This window comes from Xyrauchen texanus, chromosome 38, assembly GCF_025860055.1.
Source record: "Xyrauchen texanus isolate HMW12.3.18 chromosome 38, RBS_HiC_50CHRs, whole genome shotgun sequence".
Classification (NCBI taxonomy): Eukaryota; Metazoa; Chordata; class Actinopteri; order Cypriniformes; family Catostomidae; genus Xyrauchen; species Xyrauchen texanus.
In genome coordinates this window covers 17,027,159-17,047,973 of record NC_068313.1, presented here as the reverse complement: position 1 = coordinate 17,047,973, position 20,815 = coordinate 17,027,159, and the positions used below count along the sequence as shown (strand labels likewise).

General features: G+C 42.6%; 1 protein-coding gene across 4 annotated transcripts in view; it reads left to right on the top strand.

Annotated features, from left to right (window-relative positions):
• The window catches only part of LOC127631742 (neural cell adhesion molecule 1-like), a 155,029-nt gene that overhangs the window by 65,687 nt on the left and 68,527 nt on the right, over positions 1 to 20,815 (top strand). For 2 of the 4 annotated variants that reach the window (XM_052110032.1, XM_052110029.1), the window contains exons 7-9: positions 1,874 to 2,034; positions 7,733 to 7,875; positions 8,066 to 8,089. In XM_052110032.1, the coding sequence (XP_051965992.1) occupies positions 1,874 to 2,034; positions 7,733 to 7,875; positions 8,066 to 8,089 (328 nt within the window). The remainder of the gene's footprint in view (positions 1 to 1,873; positions 2,035 to 7,732; positions 7,876 to 8,065; positions 8,090 to 20,815) is intronic. The other 2 variants (XM_052110031.1, XM_052110030.1) reach the window with 1 other exon arrangement.

Here is a 20,815-nt window from a genome sequence, read left to right as displayed (position 1 = left end):
TAAATTATATAGACCACAATTCAACATTGAAGTAACCATAAAATCCATAATAACCCACAGAAAAAATAAATAAAAACGTGCTTCAACCTCACGCATAACAGGCTCAACTGTTGTCCATCCCCCGGAAATCCGACAGTCCATGCACGCTCACGAGACCCTCCACGACACCATCGCCACAAGATTACTTAAGTGCTGAAAGTTTTCAATGAAATAGGCCCCAGTAAATAACAACATCAAACCCACAGAATGAACAAATACACTCAACAATAATCCAATAAAGGAAAATAAAATAGGAAATAAAAAGTAGATAGAGAGAGAGAATGACAGTGGGCAACCAATCGAATAACAAACCTTCTCAGACCGCATGCACGATATGTAGTCCATAGGTGAAAAGGCTTCTGTCCATTCTTGGCATCAATTCTCAGCTTAGCTGGGTAAAGCAATGCGAAGCTCACATCCTGTGCTCAGTAATTCCAATGAAACGAACATTATTACATCTGCTTTGCTTTTTCATATCCTCTCATTTTTCCCACTCCTGATCCATATCAGATTTTGATGGCGGGTTAGACTGCAGCTCTTTTTTGGCTGCTTCCAGAGACTTTTCTTTTCAACCTTGTCAATTCTTGTGATCAGGGCGGAAAGATTTGCCTCCATAGATGTGGTTGTGAGGCTCTCCATGTCAGTCGAGATTTTCATTATCTTGACCTACATCCTAAGACGCACTCATTCCCAACCGGACCCCCGCCATCTTGCTTTTGAGAGGCATCAGACATGTGCGCCTGTAAATGCTTTTTAATGTCCCCACAGGCCGACAATTTAGAATTCTTCAACATTCTACACTCCCAGTGCAGATAACAATCAAAACTAAATCAGTTTGCACCGAGTAATGTTGATTGAAAGGATAATTGTAGCAAAGTGTAGCAGAGCTTAGCACTAGGCTGTTTCCACTCGCATAGCCATGTGACTCCCCTATTTCATCTGTTTCTTAATGTGCTTTTTCATCAGTAAAATCTCTAAAGAAGAATATTGAAAAGACACTCTAAGAAACATTTTCTTATTTGTCTACCTCATTGCTGTATCTGCATTTTACACCAATAAGACACTACTTTTGTGTCTTATTACTTTTTTCTTAAAGCAATAGAGTCACAAATCCCATGTTTTTTGTTCTGAAAATTACTAGATATAATAGATAAACTATTACTGAACCTACTATGAAAAGTAGCCAATATCTATATCACTTTGCTTAAAATGTGGATATTGTCACATCCCTCTTCAGAGGTATTGGCCTTTGTAACAGTAGCCAATAATCAAATTCAAACAATTATGTTATAGTTATAACATGATCTGTTTAATTGATAAATGTAATATTTAGCTGTGTTTCACACTTTTGACACCCATTTTCTCAATTTATACAAATAGTTATTGTATAAATATATATATATATATATATATATATATATATATATATATATATATATATATATATATATATATATATATATAGCTCTTGGCACTTAGGACAATTGAGGGACTTGTACACAACTATTACACAAGTTGCAAACATTCATTGATGCTCAAGAAGACAACACACTACTAAATGCATACTATATGTTAATATCTGTAATGTAGATTCTGAAGAGCAGTACTAAATAAAAAAAAATATTATCTCTTATATTTGTTTAAATTATGAAAGGGGTGTGAATCTACATTGTGAAAATATGTGATTTGGCTTCTAAAAATAGCTATTTGGCACCTTTATTTTTCAGTTTAGGAGCCAATGGCTAATGACTAATTTTGAATTAGTCTGTAGCCTTGTTATTTGTTTGCCTCATTGCTGTATTGTTCCAATATGTTAGCGTTTCTTTTCTCTCAGGAGCGGTGTTCAGCTCGAGAGTGGGGATAAATACAACTTCAATGAAGACGGCTCAGAGATTACAATACTAGATGTGACAAAGCTGGACGAGGGAGATTACACTTGCATTGCTAAGAACAAAGCTGGAGAGAGCGAACAAGAACTTAGTCTTAAAGTCTTTGGTAAGAATTCATGAGAGATCTCAAAGGACACCACTTCAACCTAGAGCACTCTGTGAAAGTCAGTGTTGAAGATCTGACACTAAGAATAAAGAATTTAGTTTTAGTCTGTGGGGAACAAAGTGAATAGTTCACCCAAAAATGTAAATTCAGTAATTATTTTCTCACCCTCAAGTTTCAAGTTCTTTATTTTTTGTAACATGAAAGAGGATGTTTTGCTAAATGTTCAAACTGCTCTTTTATGTACAGTGAAAGTAAATGGGAACACATGAGTGATCAATGTGTGCTATATTCTATATCATATTCATCTTCTGAAGTCATTCAATACTTTTGTGTGAGGAACATAGTGAAATTTGAGTCCTCATTCAATAAAAAATTATCCTCTCTTTGTTGCAGCTCTTGTGACTTGTGCATATTCAAACATGGCATGTCGCAATCGTTGACAAGATGCGTGACAACCAGTGCAGTTTGGCATCACTGACTGATGTGTCTTGACGCATCATATTTTAATATACATTGTGGTCCATGAGTGTTTGGACTGTGAGACACTTTTCATAATTTTGGCTCTGTATGGCACCACAATGGATTTGAAATGAAGAAATCAAAATGTGATTGAGGTGCAGACCCAAATTAGGTGAATGGTAAGTTTTTTTATAAATAGATCCCCCTTTACAGGTGGACACTCATCTGAAAAGCTGTTTCATGGCCAAGTGTGGGCTCTTGCCAGATTGTTTCATTAAAAGTTAAGTGGTTAAGTCAGGCTTCCTAAGTAACCAATTGGCCCGGTTGCTAGGGTGGGTAGAGTCATGTTGGGTTAACCTCCTTGTGGTCCCTATATTGTGGTTCTCGCTCTCGGTGGGGCGCGTGGTGAGTTGTGCGTGGATGCCGCAGAGAATAGTGTGAAGCCTCCACATGCTCTAGGTCTCTGTGTTAACATGCTCAACAAGCCATGTGATAAAATGAGCAGATTGACAGTCTCGGACGTGGAGGCAACTGAGATTTGTCCTCCGCCATCCAGATTTAGGCGAGTCACTACGCCACCACCAGGACTTAGAGTGCATTGAGAATTGGGCATTCCAAATATGGGAGAAAAGGGGAGATACAAAATGTAAATGTTAAGCAGTTAAATGGACTGTAACTGATCCTAATTGTCTTGTAGAATTTGCATTTGTAAGCTGTTGCTGTCAACTCTCATTATTAGGTCCAAAGAGCTGCCAATGCAAATAAAGCTGGCATCATTAGGCTGAAACAAACAAGCAAACAAATTCCATCAGAGAGATAGCAGAAACCTTAAGAGTGGCCAAATCAACAATATGATACATTCTTAAAAAGAAGGAACACACTGGTGAGCTCAGCTAACAAGTCCTGGATGACACCATTGCTAAATTCACTAAATTATTTCCTTGGTGAAGAAAAACCCATTCACAATATCTAGCCAAGTTAACACACTCAAGGAGGTAAGTGTATCATTGTCAAAGTTTACAATCAAGAGAAGACTTCATGAAAGTAAATACAGAGGGGTTTACCACTAGGTGCAAATGAAAGGTAAGCCTCAAGATTAGGAAGTCCACATTAGACAGCCAGAAAGCATATAAAAAGGCTTCCAAATTCTGGACAGATGAAACATCATGGTTACTTTCATAACCTCCATTTCCTGATGGTGGGAACAAGAAGTTGTGTCAATGTAGTGGCACTAGAGGGTGCTCTTGAGAGCCCAGAACACCTCCCATACTTTGAGAAAAGGCCAATGAGAATTTGGGAGTGGAATTTGTATGCCACTCCCCTGGACATAAAAGGAGCTGGACTATAAATCCATTCATGTTTTGTACTGAGGAGCCGAGACAAGGTCCAGCCATTTCAGCGGCTAGTTCAGTGTTGTGGCAAGAGGGACACAAAGTCTCATTCCCTCAATCAGGAGGTAACCTTGACAACAGTAACCTTGACGTTCCCCTTCTGTCACTCACTTGACATTGTGTCGATGTAGTGACTGTAGTTGTCCCTATAGAAAAACGCCACAACAGCTGAACAATGTTATGTGAACTGCTGCTGCGTGCGTAATAGCAGGTGCAACAGACTGCATGTAACCTCCCCCAACACCCCAAAAGACGTCATATAGTTCCCCACATCCCTGAGGGGGGAAAGCAACATAACTAGCATGGGAGCAGGCCATGCCAGCCACTTCCTTTTCTCTCTGTTTTCTCTCCACAGAGTATTACATTCATCTGGGGCCATCATACGCATCTTGGAAGGTGTTCTTTTCCTTTCCTATACTTTCAGGGGGAAAAGACCCCGTGGAGACCACATCCTGCCCAAAAGGGGAGGTCAACATGTGGCAATACGACACATGGGCTCAGCAGCCACACATGGAAGAGGCACAGTGGTAGGTCCCGCCAAGAAGGCGGGGGGAACTCTACAAACACAGCGACAGGGAGACTGTACCGCGGAATATACATCTCAGGGGTTACCGGAGTAATTGGCACCTGTGGAGCACCTCAATATTCCCAGTACAGGGCATATTAGACCCCGTAGTGGGGCTGGCTGTGAACTCCTCTGCCGAGTTTGTGAACCATAGGTCTAGGGAGGAAGGACATCCAGGGTCCACTACTTTGTGAACTCGACTGGGGTGAAAGTGCAAGTTTTAGCCTCAGGGGAGGGGAAAGGCGATATACACAAGCTATACACCCAGCCAGCTGTTCCGTATTACCGAACTCTACCTGTCCGCACCTGAAAGAACATGGGACGAAACAGGCTCAACCCAGAGATTGTAAAATCACTCAAAGGTATTGGGTGTTGCCCAGCCCGCTGCTCTGCAGATTCCTGCTAGAGAGGTGCCATTGGCCAGTGCCCATGAGGATCGCACACTCCTTGTAGATTGTGCTCTAACCCACAAGGGGGTGGGCACGGCCTGGGTCTGGTAGGCCAATGCAATGGCATCCACGATCCAGTGGGCAAGCCTCTGTTAACCCTATGTTCCCTTTCCGCTGTCCACCAAAGCAGACAAAGAGCTGCTCAGAGCATCTAAAGATCTGTGTGTGATCCAAGTAGGTGTGCAAAGCACACACTGGACACAGCAACGACAGTGCTGAACACCAATTCACAAACAAACGCCACTTCAGGGCATAAAGCTGCCTGATAGAGGGAACTCTGGCTTGAGTGATCGTGTCTACCACTGCTGGTGGTAGGCCTTTTAGATCTTCTGCATCCCGTCCAAGGGCCAGATGTGAAGGTTCCAGGCAGTCGTAGACACGATCACTCTGGCATGGGTGCCAGATTGTGCCCCATCCATTTACATTTACGTTACGTTTACATTTACGTATTTGGCAGATGCTTTTATCCAAAGCGACTTACAGAGCACTTATTACAGAGACAATCCCCCCAGAGCAACCTGGAGTTAAGTGCCTTGCTCAAGGACACAATGGTGGTGGCCGTGGGGCTCGAACCAGCATCCTTCTGATTATCAGATTACCAGTTATGGTGCTTAGACCACTACTCCACCACCACTCCCCAAGAAGAGAAAAGTGCTGTCGCTTGTCGAGAACCAAGTATGGGTGGGCCTGTATAGTGCAGTATCTTGAGATGTGCTGGATGGCCTCTGTCTGCCTCTTCACCACCGAGAACTGCTGGGCGAAGTCCTCAACGGTTTTGCCTAAAAGTTCAATCACGTTGAGAAAGCGGACTTTGTCGGTGTCCCTCATCTGGCGTTCCTGGACCACCAAGTTGTACATCGCCTGCCCACTGTGACCTTTGTTGCCCGGAGGGCGAGGTCATTCGCATAGCACAGCTCCTGCAGCACATCGTGATCAGCACCACGTGCAGTTCTTTTAGTGCCTTGGCCTGGTGTACCTGCAGGATGACCATGGCATGCAGGGCAGAGGCGGCCTGTCCAGTGGCACTGTAGGCTTTGGTCACCAGATACGATGCATTTTGCTGGCACAACTGAGGGACCTCTGTGTACCCGTGGACCACCCTGCCGTCGAGGGTAGCGAGAGCGGACGAACCTGGAAGTCTGTTTCGGGCAGCGAAAGGTGCCCTCCACAACCTCGTCAGTTCGTCATGCACCTCCGGAAAGAAAGGGACTGGGGTGGGGGGGCATAGTTAAGCATGGCCGTCAGCTCTGCGTAAGCCTCAGACTGGGCCGGCAGACCTGAAGGTTCGACATCGCCAGTGCGCTCTCCAATGCAGCTAACAAAGACTCGTCCTGCTCACAGGCCCCAAAAGAGACTTCATGCTAGCCTTGAGGCGGGCTGGTCTCATTTCGTGACCGGACGAGAGCAAACGTTCAACGTCAATGTGTGTGCATTTAGCAGGAATACACACCCTTTTAGCGCTGTCGATGCGCCCAGGGGCGCAATCTGCACTCAACATGAAGAAGGAAAGAAAGCACATGGAAATGCACCATATATCAACAGCATTCACTTCTTAAGAGGTGAATGGAAAAGCAGTAGTATTCAGTTCATACATGATAGTACAACCGCTCGGCTCCGAAGAAAAAATCTGAATGGAATTGCATTCCAGCTCCATTTATTCCACTCGACAATTCTCATTGGCCTTTTCTTAAAGAATGGGAAGTGTTCGGGGCTCTCAAGAGCAAACCCTAGTGTCACTACATCGACACAATGTCGAGTGAGTGACAGAAGGTGAACTAAGATAAACCTGTTCCAGAATCATGGGAAGCGAAAAGTATGGAGAATGATCAAAACATACCACATCACCTGTAAAACATGGTGGAGGCACTGATATCACATGGACATATATTGTATAGCTGCCAATGGAACTGGGTCACTAGTAGTTGTTGATTTCTGCAGAAGCAGCAGGAGGAATTCTGTTTAGGGCTGTGTTTAGGGCTATACCTACTGCTCAGATTCAGCCAAATGCTGCAAAACAGAGGAAGGCGCTTCACAGTACTGATGGACAGTGACCCAAAACATAGTCCCCTGATCCCAACACAATTGAAAATGCTTTTCACTTCTTGAAGACAAAACTGAAAGCATAAAGAACCATAAACAAGCAGCAAATTAAGACAGCTGCATTAAAGGCCTGGAAAAGTATAGCTAGGGAGGGAACCCAGAATTTGGTGATATCATTGAGGTCCAGACTTCAGACAGTCATTAACTGCAAAGGATTTTCAACCAAGTAATAAGATTATAATTTTATTTATGATAATGTGAGTTTGTCCAAATACTTTTGAGCCCCTGAAAATGGGGGGTCTCTGTATAAAACATGCTGTATTTTCTAAACTGTTAACGCAATTTGTATGTAAATCTCTTTAAATTAAAACTGACAGTCTGCACTTCAATCACATATTGATTGATCCTCATTTTATATCCACTGTGGTGCACTCCAGAGCCAAAATTATGAACAGTGTCTCACTGTCCGAATACTTATGGAGGGTACTTAATACAGTATATACACAAATGCAAAGGAGATTTGAAAGCTGTGGATGAGAAGATTTTTAGCGAATTATTATGTAAGCTATCGCATGGCTTCAGAAGAGTTCGGATATAGCAAACGTGTCATATGGACTACTCTAATTACACATTTTTGTCATTATTGTGGCTGCAACAGTTTCCATTCACTTTTATTATACAGTATGGAAAAGTGCAGTGTGAATATTGTACTTCTCCTTTTGTGTTCCAAAGGGTAAATGAGGACAAAATTTGTATTGTTGGCTGAATTAACCCTTTAAATTGTGTCCTCTCAGTGCAACCCAAAATCACATATTTGGAGAGCCAGACTACCACCGAAATGGAAGAACAAGTCACATTAACATGCGAGGCCACCGGCGACCCCACGCCCACAATTACATGGAGCTTCGGTACCCGCATTTTCACAGAAGGAGAACAGGTAACCCAAACACGTAGACAGTCTTCAAACTGGTTTCTGTCTGTTTAGTTAAAAGTGGGAACATAAGCTAGATGAGTAGCAATAAATTCATCATGGTCTTAGTGTAGAATCAGGCAGCAACCAGCTTAATGGACGAGTCGTGACGGTGGACCTCTGGCTGTTTTATGCATACAATTCTCTTTGTCTGCAGGAGCACCAAAAGAGGATTTATCAGGTATGAGATCAGAAGGGCAGGTATAGTAACACCGACGTCCAGAGAATGGACCGTTTAGATCTGTTTTTTAATCCGAGAAGATGGCCGTGATGCGACATGCTTGAGATGTTTGTTAATTGACTGCCTGGTGTTTCAATTACCTGAAGTTATTAATGTTGTGATACTATCTGCAATTGTTGATATGTGGGGAAAAAACTTGCATGGGGGTGAAGGTGGTGGAATTGCAATGCTATAGCAACATTTCCTTGCAGGAAAAGTGATGATGGACACTAGCTCTAAAAAAGCTTTCTGTTTGTTCTGTTTCAAAACCTAGTGAGCTGCCTACAGCGGCAACATTTTAAAGTATCATAGTTATGATCCCGAGATGAGGGCTGCTCTAAAAAGTACATTAGGCACCTAAAGGTACACAACAGATAATTCCTTGTTAAGTTTTTCATTAGCAATAAATAACATAGCATTATTGAGCCAGAACACAGAAATACATGTTCAAAATGTCTTTCTTGCTTCACCCCGAATTTCAGTGGTAAACTTACAATAGTTTACTACACTGTGATTTGGCGAGAAATTTCAGGCTCCTGTCATTCATCCTTGTGTGTTTGCATCATGTCTGTAAACAAATGAAAACAGTATGCAGTGTAAGGTGCAGATATGCTTCTTAATTGCTCAGTCTACATATTTTGGATATATGTCTTGTAGGACTTTCTTCTTCCTATCAAGAACTCTTTATGCACTGCAGCTTGTCAGATCCACTCTGATATGATGATCACAGACAACGTTGAGTTTATCTCAGACCATCCACGCAGAAGAGCAGTGGCAAAGCACAAGTGACGTAAAAAAACAAAATGTTCCTCGACAAGTTACTTGCAATTTAATGTTTCAACCGCAGAAGTGAACGAAGAGCCCATCATTTCGTAGTGTACCACTGTGAGTAATGTAAATCCTATATGGTGAAAGAAATGAGTAAAATGTTGATTATACAGGTGAAACTCGAAAAATTAGAATATCGTGCAAAAGTTCATTAATTTCAGTAATTCAACTTAAAAGGTGAAACTAATATATTATATAGACTCATTACAAGCAAAGTAAGATATTTCAAGCCTTTATTTGATATAATTTTGATGATTATGGCTTACAGCTTATGAAAACCCCAAATTCAGAATCTCAGAAAATTAGAATATTGTGAAAAGGTTCAGTATTGTAGGCTCAAAGTGTCACACTCTAATCAGCTAAACACCTGCAAAGGGTTCCTGAGCCTTTAAATGGTCTCTCAGTCTGGTTCAGTTGAATTCACAATCATGGGGAAGACTGCTGACCTGACAGTTGTGTAGAAAACCATCATTGACACCCTCCACAAGGAGGGAAAGCCTCAAAAGGTAATTGCAAAAGAAGTTGGATGTTCTCAAAGTGCTGTATCAAAGCACATTAATAGAAAGTTAAGTGGAAGGGAAAAGTGTGGAAGAAAAAGGTGCACAAGCAGCAGGGATGACCGTAGCCTGGAGAGGATTGTCAGGAAAAGGCCATTCAAATGTGTGGGGAGCTTCACAAGGAGTGGACTGAGGCTGGAGTTACTGCATCAAGAGCCACCACACACAGACGGGTCCTGGACATGGGCTTCAAATGTCAAACGTCTTACCTGGGCTAAAGAAAAAAAGAACTGGTCTGTTGCTCAGTGGTCCAAAGTCCTCTTTTCTGATGAGAGCAAATTTTGCATCTCATTTAGAAACCAAGGTCCCAGAGTCTGGAGGAAGAATGGAGAGGCACACAATCCAAGATGCTTGAAGTCCAGTGTGAAGTTTCCACAGTCTGTGTTGGTTTGGGGAGCCATGTCATCGGCTGGTGTTGGTCCACTGTGCTTTATTAAGTCCAGAGTCAACGCAGCCGTCTACCGGGACATTTTAGAGCACTTCATGCTTCCTTCAGCAGACAAGCTTTATGGAGATGCTGACTTCATTTTCCAGCAGGACTTGGCACCTGCCCACACTGCCAAAAGTACCAAAACCTGGTTCAGTGACCATGGTATTGCTGTGCTTGATTGGCCAGCAAACTTGCCTGACCTGAACCCCATAGACAATCTATGGGGCATTGCCAAGAGAAAGATGAGAGACATGAGACCAAACAATGCAGAAGAGCTGAAGGCCGCTATTGGAGCATCTTGGTCTTCCATAACACCTCAGCAGTGCCAAAGGCTGATAGCATCCATGCCACGCCGCATTGAGGCAGTAATTAATGCAAAAGGGGCCCAAACCAAGTACTGAGTACATATGCATGATTATACTTTTCAGAGGGCCGACATTTCTGTATTTAAAATCCTTTTTTTTATTGATTTCATGTAATATTCTAATTTTCTGAGATTCTGAATTTGGGGTTTTCATAAGCTGTAAGCCATAATCATAAAAATTATATCAAATAAAGGCTTGAAATATCTTACTTTGCTTGTAATGAGTCTATATAATATATTAGTTTCACCTTTTAAGTTGAATTACTGAAATTAATGAACTTTTGCACTATATTCTAATTTTTCGAGTTTCACCTGTAAATAAGCGTATATTTTATTAAATTCTGTAAAATATTGTTAATAATGGTTGTGCGATTGAAAAAAAATATTAATGTACCTAAAATGTGTTCTATGTATTTTTATGCCTATCATATTATTGTAACGTTAGCTTAGCAACATGTTAAAATCAAACTCCATTGCGAGTTGAGTCTTCTGTGTGGAGCACTATTTGTATGGTGAGCCTAGTTGTTGCCAATGTGTAGTGACCCAAATCGATCACTAATGAAGTTTCATGATGGTTAGGATGCTATAGATAGCAGGCAGCATGGTTGCTCACTAGGCTTTGGAACAGAGCTTTGTTTTCACCCACTATCCGTGAGGGGAATAAATAAAAAAAATATGTCTTGGTAGCCTGAAAAGTAAGCTGAACATTTTGGTCGTGCCGAGCCACCATCATGACAAGGTTCCTGAAGGAGTATGTTTTTGTTTGGACTGTCTTTTTGGACTGCTTTGCCATTCGAGCGTATCTTTCTGTCCAGCTCTTACTGTCTTGCTCATCTCATCATGTAGGTGTTGGGTTGTCATGATTGCCATCAGCTCTTCACTGGCCTGTGTTGATCACCGTGTTTCATGTCTACAAAAATTATGAACAGTTTACTTTGGCGGGACAATGTTTTTTAATTTTGTTTGTGAAGTAGAGCTATCTCTGTTTATTGTCTTTTGAAGTCAACATGAAATCAAAATGGACTATGTCTTAATACATATTCCTGGTCATATTGTGCATGACTTATGAATGCACATTACTCCTAAGATAAAAATATTTGGTAACACTTTAGATTAAGGGTCTTTAACTACTATGTACAAACATTAAAAATACACACAATGCAATGCATTTACTGTGTAACTTCAGGTTGTTCTGCAAAATTCTCTCAGGATTCACATTTGCTGCTACTGAGGTTGAGGTACAGGTATGTTTAAGGTTAGGGTTTAGGGTAAGGGCTGATTTAGTGTTAGGTTTAGGATTAGGAGTAAGGTTAGTGTAACTGCAAATTTAATGAAATGCAGGTACTTTAAATGTAAGCAGATTCACAAAATATGTACATTGGATCAAATGTTTAAGTACATAGTAGTAAAAGACACAATAAAATTAAGTGGGACCAAATATTTTCATAATCTTTCATTAAAACGTAATAACTTGCTCCGCCTCTTAAATGACTTTGCTTTTCGGTTGACGTCACCTAAGCAGTTTCACTGTGGAACTGTTTCTTTGCTAATAACAGTGCTAAGCACATCACATGCTAGAAGTGTGACTTTTTATTTAAGGGTATTTTTTTTATCTTTGTTTCACAACCTACAACACTGGAATGCCTTTTTAAATAGCTGAGCCCACATACACACTGAAGCTAAACATGCTTGTAACTCTTTTTGTCAGTGTTTAAACCCTTTCTGAACATACAGAGGTTGGTTATTTACAGGACTGACAACCGCATTCTACAACTGCATACACTCCAGAAAAGATAGAGACAACATAATTTACATTAAATCAGTGTAATGTCTACAAAACCAAACTGAACAACTAGATAATGTTGTGACATAATTAGAAGTGCCATTATCACAGGCAGAAAAAAAATAGCTTTTTTATTGGCCTGTCTGACAGAAATTTGTCTGAACAGGACAAAAACATATAAAACATATGTTGGTGCTTTGGAATCCGATTAAAATAATCTCTCATAAAATTCAATGTGTTTTTTCGTCATTTGTTGTGTGTGACGGGTTGTTACAGTACATTAGGTTTTGCGACGAGAAGGCAAAAACTGCGTTCCAAACTGCACAAATGATACCTTCACAGGACACTTTGTAGGGAAAACGTCTCGTACTGTCTTAACATCCATTCCCTGATGGAGTGAATGAGATCTTGTGTTGATGTAGTGACACTATCTCTCTTGAGAGCCTCGGTTACCTATATCTTTGAGAAAAGGCCAATGAGAATTGCTGAACAGAATTTGCATGCCCCTCCCCCGGATATACGGGTATAAAAGGAGGGAAGTGTGTGTCTGTTCAGACAGGTTTTGAGCTGAGGATCCAAGAGTAAGATAATGGCCATTTCAGCGGCTAAGTACAGTGTTGTGGCAAGAGGGACAAAACGTCTCGTTCCCTCCATCAGGGAACGGAGGTTACGACAGTAACCGAGACAATCCCCTTCTGTCACTCACTCACATTGTGTTGATATAGTGACACTAGGGGTCCTTATCTAAAAACGGCACAACACTGGATGTGTTACGTGGACTGCTGATGCAGGTGCAAGCAAGCTGCTGCGTGCGAATCCTGTCACATCCTGTCAAGCCAGGGAGGTTCACATGTGGCAAATATGTCACATGGGCTTATCAGACACATATGTGTGTGGCACGGTGGTAGGTCCTACCTCGACAGGGAGGAACACTACAAACACAGCGACCGGGGGGCAGAGGGAGCTCTGCCCAAGGGAGACGTGGGTCCGCAAACAGGGGAACCATACCACGGAAAATACATCACAGGAGATATTGAAGTAATCAGAACCTGTGGAGCAACCGGCTCAACCCGGAGATTGTAAGATCTCGCGAAGGTATTGGATGTTGCCCAGCCCACCGCTCTGCAGATGTCTGCTAGAGAGGTGCCATGGCCAGTGCCCACGAGGATGCAACACTTCTTGTAGAGTGTGCTTGAACCCGGAAGGGGGAGGGCACAGCATGGGTCTGGAAGGCCAACACAATGGCATCCACGATCATGTGGACAAACCTCTTTTGCAGACAGCTTTCCCTTTCCGCTGTCCACCAAAGCAGACAAAGAGCTGCTCAGAGTGTCTAAAGCTCTGCGTGCGATCCAAGTAGTTGCAAAAAAGCATGCACCGGACACAGCAACGCAAATGCTGGGTATGCCTCCTCCCGGGACAGTGCTTGCGAGTTCATTACCTGAACCCTAAAAAGGGGTTGTAGGAACTTTTGGCACGTAATCAAATTTGGACGAATTTGATTGCAAAATTTATTGCAAACGACTATAGGCATATGTTCAATAATATGGGAATAAAACAATAATACATTTACTTCTGAAAATGCAATAAGATAATGAATGTCTCACGCCAATATGGAACGCTTGATAATTTTTTGCACTTTTTCAAGAGTGTCGCTGTCTCACCCTTTTATTCTTCAATATGTGATGTTTCACTACCCGCTAAAATACAGGACAATAGGTGTCCCATATGGGATAAAATACGGGACGTCTGGCAAAACAGGACAGTTGTGAATATTTAATTCACAAATATTTAGTTAATATTTGGATACTTCCCTCATGAAAAACATCCATTGTTAAACTCTCTTACATGATTAATGTGGACATGCTAGCAAAAGCGACTTCATTCTGAACAGAATTTTTTTTTTATCTGTCCACATATAAACTGCAGTTTGGACAGTCAGTCTAAAATATCAGATTTTAGAAAAAAATCCGATTTTTCCTGCAGTGTGAAAAAAGCTCAAGAGAGATACAGTACAGTATGAGATGTGCATATCTCTGTTCTTCAGGTTAATCACAGAGACCGAAGTTGGAGTAATGTAATACATGTAACGGCAATATGAATTTTAAATACAAAATATGAGTAACAGTTTTAGTTACAATTTAAATGATTTGTAATCCAATTAGTTAAATTTAGTTTACACAGCCTGTTTTATCAATGTGTATTCCATTCAATCACACATAAAATAAATGACTCCAGAATTTATATGCGGTTGTCACTCCCAAAACTGAAGCATGTATGTGGTCTCAGGCACGCTTATATTTTCTTTGCTTGAGAATGTAAGAGTGGTTTAATGAAAATTCTTACTAGACCTTTAAATCTTATTCTTCTGCTTTGTGAGATGCATGATTCTATCTTTTCTGTGCCTCTATTACACAGCTGTATGTCATGTACTCCTGCTTCCAAACTGTATGTGCATGTAAATCGCTTAATGTCTTGAATTTCCCGTCTTTTTAAAAAGTTAATTCCCACAAAAATCCACAGCTCATATCTTACCTTTTGATTGGGTCACTAAAAATTAGTTTAGGATTGTCATATAGTACCATCTCTGGGCCACTTACCAAGGTGTCAGACAAATGAGCATGTCATAAACATGGCAGGGCAGCCTCAACATCAGCCATATTTTCACTTGTCTTATCTCAGTTGTAGCCTCTCCCCCTCCCCACTCATTGAGTCATCTGCCGAGCACATTAACATATAAAGGAAGAGCATAGTATAAAATTGACACAGAGTGTGGTGAGTTCTGTTAGTTTGAATGACTTGAGATAGCTGACGGTTTAAGCCTCAAAAAGACCTGAGCATTTATTTTAATTATGCATTATTTTCCTTCTCTTAAAAATGTTAGCAAGCCACTGGTTATTAAATGCATGGTGGGGGTGAATTATTAGAAAGTGTTGCAATACTGGGCTTTCAAAGAAACACAATTTCACCATTTTAATATAATACAATACAATATATAGTTATTCGCATACACTTTTTCCATTCAGTGAAAGTGAATAGTGACTGGGGCTAAAATTCGACTTAAAAAAAGGAAAAAAAAATATTTTGGATGAAATATCCCTAGGAGTAAACATGTTCATTACGCTACTAAATGGGCTCCATTTTGTTAAAATACAGAAAAATGTTGACCACTGAGGCCCATTGAGGTTGGATTTTTGTTACACGTTGAAAATTTGTCTCAAATGTATGTAGGTTAATGTTTTTGGAGGACATTTTTTTTCTTCTGACAATTAAGAAAAAACGATTCGAAACTGTTTGACTTTAAGACTTTAAGACCTGTTTAATACAGGTCAATTATGTTATTTGAAAATGACCAATACAATTCTGAAAGTGATAACAATGGTGTCTATAAGCAAAGTTATATGACTTCAGAATGCTGTTACATTCAACATGTAATTTATTTTCAGAATATTGTGTCAGCTACCATTATGTGTAGTTTTGCCCATATTTAGTAAAGCAAAATAGGTTTTATTTAATTGCTTTAAACAAGTGTTGCAAGTTTTCCACGGTGTTCCCCCAAAACCCCACAGACACACTCCAGAGAGAGATTGGGGGCATGTGTAGGTCAGCTCTTGTTTTCAACAGACACAAAGCTCATTCAGATCAATGTTCTCTGCTACTGGCTTCATTTATAGCATTTGTCTGTCCGTGCCAGTGACCCCGCAGTGAGTGAAAAGCGGCATTCCCTGAGCTTAGTAAATAGCGTTAACAACTGTGGTTGATCTGATGAAACCGAGATATAGACCCGATTCCTCTCTCCCCTCATGATAGTTGTCACTGAAGCATGAGACTTTCAAAGCTGCCTTGTTGATATGTACTGCAAGTATGTACTGTCCTGCAAGAGAGAACAGGTTAAAGACAACATGAAACAACATTTATTATGCATTTAACTTCTGTAAAGTGATATTCTTCTGCATGTATAATACTACATGTGATTAATTTGATTAATTAATTTAATTAAAAATATTAATCGATTGACAGTCTGTGTATTTATGTTTGAAACAGAATATTCAGTAGGAAATAATGTAGTAACATATTTGTTTTGGATCATGACAGGCAGGCAATTATATTATTGGGGGGGGGGTCATTTTAGATGTGGGAAAAGTTATTACACTTTGATGAAAGACTACAAAAAGCATTTAGAATATTGTGCACAAAAAACAAAATGGACTTTCAAGTGCAATATAGGTGCAATATATGAAATAACATTTTCACCTGAGAAAACACCTTTAACACAAGAGTTACAATTAGCACCTTCAAGAAAGTAGGGTTAATTTTGATTTCATTTTATTTTCTTTTTTTACTGCACTGTGCAAGAAGTTGCCTACATTATGTTTTCTGTTTTACAATTAACACCATGCATTTAATAGAGTCCTCGTGGTATCCGTAAAACGCTGCATGATCCTCCATTTATCTCAGATTTAATATGCGTTATTGAGGAGTTCATAAATTGTTGCTTGAATAAGCTGGCAAGGAGGGTGCCTGACAAATACTGTACCATTGATGTACTCCAGCATTTGTTTTCCTTTCATTATTGTTATGATCACAGATTTATTGTCTCAATTTATGAGATCACAGCAGCCTGAGGCTTAGTGTTCCCTGCCACCTGATGTAATCAGAATTATCATACAATAATGTAAGCAATCACCTGAACAATTCATTTACATAAGCAGCTTGTTCATTTTGTCTGCTACTTTATCAGCCTTGAAAATATCATTCAACAGATCACCGTTAGCTTAAGGCTCCATTTTATATTAAGATATTAACTTTAATTAGGAGCAATTAGACAGCATAGCAGAATAAAAGACATTGATCATAACTGTTTATCCCGCTCTAGTCTCCTGGGAGGTTGTTAGCCAAATGAAAGCTGTAAGACTAACACACTCAGCCTGCTGTCATCATATCAAGCCTGCAAGGGTTTCGCTTTTTCCTGATGCGCTTGCAAAACGACTTACTTAAATTCTCCCTGTTTTTTTTGTTTTTGCAATCACAGAACATAGACACATTGTTGTACCCAAGTGTGGAAACAGGAAGCACAGACAATTTTTGGTATTGATTGAATAGTGGCATGTTTTCATGTTGTTCTTTGTGTGTTTTGTCTGCTGGTCATCTCAGTTTGTTGTAGCATGCATCGAACAATTACGTGTCCATTGCATCGTGATTTTAAGCATGTGCACGCTCAACCGCCACGTGAACTGTGACACGAGTTGATGAATAACTTCAGCCACTTTCATGGGGAAAGTGTTTGTATGGAGTGTAAATACTGTTTATGTGGTCTAAAAGTATTTATTGTTCCCCCCAATCTTTGTGCAAATTGATCAGTAATGACAGCATTTTCTTTTTCATGTTGATTTGTAAAAACACCTAAAGGGATAGTTCACCCCAAAATGAAAATTCTCTCATCATTTACTCACCCTGGTGGCATCCCAGATGTGTATGACTATCTTTCTTCTGCTGAACACAAACAAAGATTTTTAGAGGAATGTCTCAGCTCTGTAGGCCCTTACAATGCAAGTGAATGGGTGCCACAATTTTGAAGCTCAAAATGCATATAAATTCAGCATAAAAGTAATCTGTAAAACTCCAGTGGTTAAATTGGTATCTTTTGAAGTGATATGATAGGTGTGGGTGTGCAACAGATAAATATTTAAGTCCATAAATTACCATAAATTCTCCTCCTTGCCCAGTAGTTGGCAATATGCACAAAGAATGCAAATCACCAAAAATAAAAGAAGGAATTAAACATCGAACTGTTTCTCACCCACACCTATCATATCACTTCAGAATATATGGATTTAACCACTGGAATTGTATGGATTACAATTTGTTAGGCATACCTCGTCTTGTTCTCACTGTTACCCCTTGGTTGTCATTTTTGTCACTTTTGTAATTCCGTAGTTTTCACTTTTGTCCCTTGTTTAGCTCCACAGTCTCCCTGTTAGCGTTCGTGTTCTCCGTTCATTGTTTTCACCTGCCCCCGTTAATTTGCAATTGGTTTCTGTCTATCCCCTTGTTATCTTGTTTGAGTTCTGTTTGTTCATTGGCCCCTTTGTCCATGTATTTAAACCTGTCTGTTTGTTCAGTCGCTGTCTATCGTTGAATGTTGTCAGCGCCTGGTTTTTGTTCCCTGCCCGAGGTCTCAGGTTTGTTTTCATCGTGTGTTCAGTGTTATGTTCATTTCCCCATTGAGGGTTTTCCTTTGTGTTTATTGATTGTCTAAGTTAATAAAAGTAAGTTTGCATTTAGATCCACTCTCCTCGTCTGCCTCCATTCGTAACAGAACGATAGACCGCCAAATATGGATCTAGCAGCTTTCTTTATGGAACTGGCCCAGGCGGATCTGACCTACCGTGAGTACTCCCACTTTTTTTCCACTGTTGCCATCCACACCGGCTTTGATGACACATCCCTGAAGACCATCTACCGGCTGGGGCTACCAAGACACCGGCAGAGGGAATTGCCAGACCCCGGAGACCTCACGTGGAAGGAGTATGTGAGTCTAGTCTTGAAAGAACTCGCTGCCTGGGAACCACCTCTCTCGATCCCGGTTTCCGCTTCTGGGCTTTCCGTGCCTGCCACGGCCAACGAGCCAGCCTTGCCAGCCTCGTCAGTCCCAGAGCCAGCGTTGCCAGCTTCGTCCGCCCGGAGGAGGAGGAGGAGGAGAAGAGGAAAGGCTTCTGCTCCCCAGTCTCCGCCTGCCACGGTCAGCGAGCCAGAGGCCACGCCTGCCACGGTCAGCAAGCCAGAGCCCACGCCTGCCGCGGTCAGCGAGCCAGAGCCCTCGTCAGCCACGGTCAGCGAGCCATTAGCCCCCGATGTCAGTGAGCCAGCGCCTGTAGCCTCCGATGTCAGTGAGCCAGTGCCTGTAGCCTCCAATGTCAGTGAGCCAGTGCCTGTAGCCTCCGATGTCCCTGAGCCAGCGCCTGTGGTCTTGTCCGTCCCAGTGCCAGTAGCCATGACCGTCCAAGAGCCAGCGCCAGTGGTCGTGCCCGTCCAAGAGTCAGCGCCTCTCGAGCCTCCCAGGGCTCCTCCTCCCGAGCTTTCCAGAGCTCCGCCTTCCAAGCTTTCCAGAGCTCTGCCTTCCGAGCTTCCCGAGCTTTCCAGAGCTCCGCCTCCCGAGCTTTCCAGAGCTCCGCCTCCCGGACTTTCCAGAGCTCCGCCTCCCAAGCTTTCCAGAGCTCTGCCTTCCGAGCTTTCCAGAGCTCTGCCTTCCGAGCTTCCCGAGTGTTCCAGAGCTCTGCCTTCCGAGCTTCCCAGAGCTCTGCCTTCCGAGCTTCCCAGAGCTCCACCCTCCGAGCTTTCCAGAGCTCCTCCTCCTGAGCTTTCCAGGGCTCCGCCTTCCGAACTTCCTAGAACCCTGCCTTCCGAGCTTCCTGAGCTTTCCAGATCTCCGCCTTCCGAGCTTTCGATAGCTCCGCCTTCCGAGCTTTCCAGAGCTCCGCCTTCCGAGCTTTCCAGAGCTCTGCCTTCCGAGCCTCCCGAGCTTTCCAGAGCTCCGCCCTCCGAGCTTCCCAGAGCTCCACCTCTCAAGCTTCTCGAGCTTTCCAGGGCTCTGCCCCTCCAGCCTCTCGAGCCTTCTACGGCCCTTCTCCCCGAGCCTCCTATGGCTCCGCCTCCTGCACCTCCTACGGCTCCAACTCCAGAGCTTTCTAGGGCTCCACCTCTCGAGCATCCTACGGCTCCGCCTCCTGAGCCTCCTACGGCTCCGCCTCCCGAGCCTTCCTCGGCCCCGCCTCCTGAGCCTCCTATGGCTCTGCTCCCAGAGCCTCCCGAGCCTCCTACGGCTCCGCCTCCAGAGCCTCCTACGGCTCCATCTCCCGAGCCTCCTACGGCTCTGCTCCCAGAGACTCCAGAGCTTTCTAGGGCTCCACCTCTCGAGCATCCTATGGCTCCACCTCCTACGGCTCGGCTCCCAGAGACTTCTGAGCTTTCTGGGGCTCCGCCTCTCAAGCCTCCTACGGCTCCGCCTCCCGAGCCTCCTACGGCTCGGCTCCCAGAGACTCCAGAGCTTTCTAGGGCTCCACCTCCTGAGCATCCTATGGCTCTGCCTCCTGAGCCTCCTACGGCTCCGCCTCCCGAGCCTCCCTCGGCCCCGTCTCCCGAGCCTCCTATGGCTCTGCTCCCAGAGCCTCCAGAGCCTCCTACGGCTCCATCTCCCGAGCCTCCTACGGCTCTGCTCCCAGAGACTTCAGAGCTTTCTAGGGCCCCGCCTCCCGAGCCTCCTTTGGCTCTGCTCCCGGAGCCTCCCGAGCCTCCTACGGCTCCGCCTCTCGAGCCTCCCAGGGCGCCGCCCCTCAAGTCTCTTGAGCCTCCCTGGGCTCCGCTTCCCGAGCCTCCTACGGCTCCGCCTCCAGAGCCTTACAGGTCTCCGCCTCTAGGGCCTCCTTTGTGTTTATTGATTGTCTAAGTTAATAAAAGTAAGTTTGCATTTAGATCCGCTCTCCTCGTCTGCCTCCATTCGTAACACAATTTGTGTTCAGCAGAATAAAGAAAGTCATACACATCTTGGAAGCCATGAGGGTGAGTAAATGATGAGAGAATTTTCATTTTGGGGTGAACTGTTCCTTTAATATCTTAATAGCTTTTTAAGTGACCATAATTCTTTTTCATAAAGCAACACTGATTCTATAAGCTGTAATGCATTGAATATTTTTTATTTTTGTCTTGTTTAAAAAGTACCGCAACA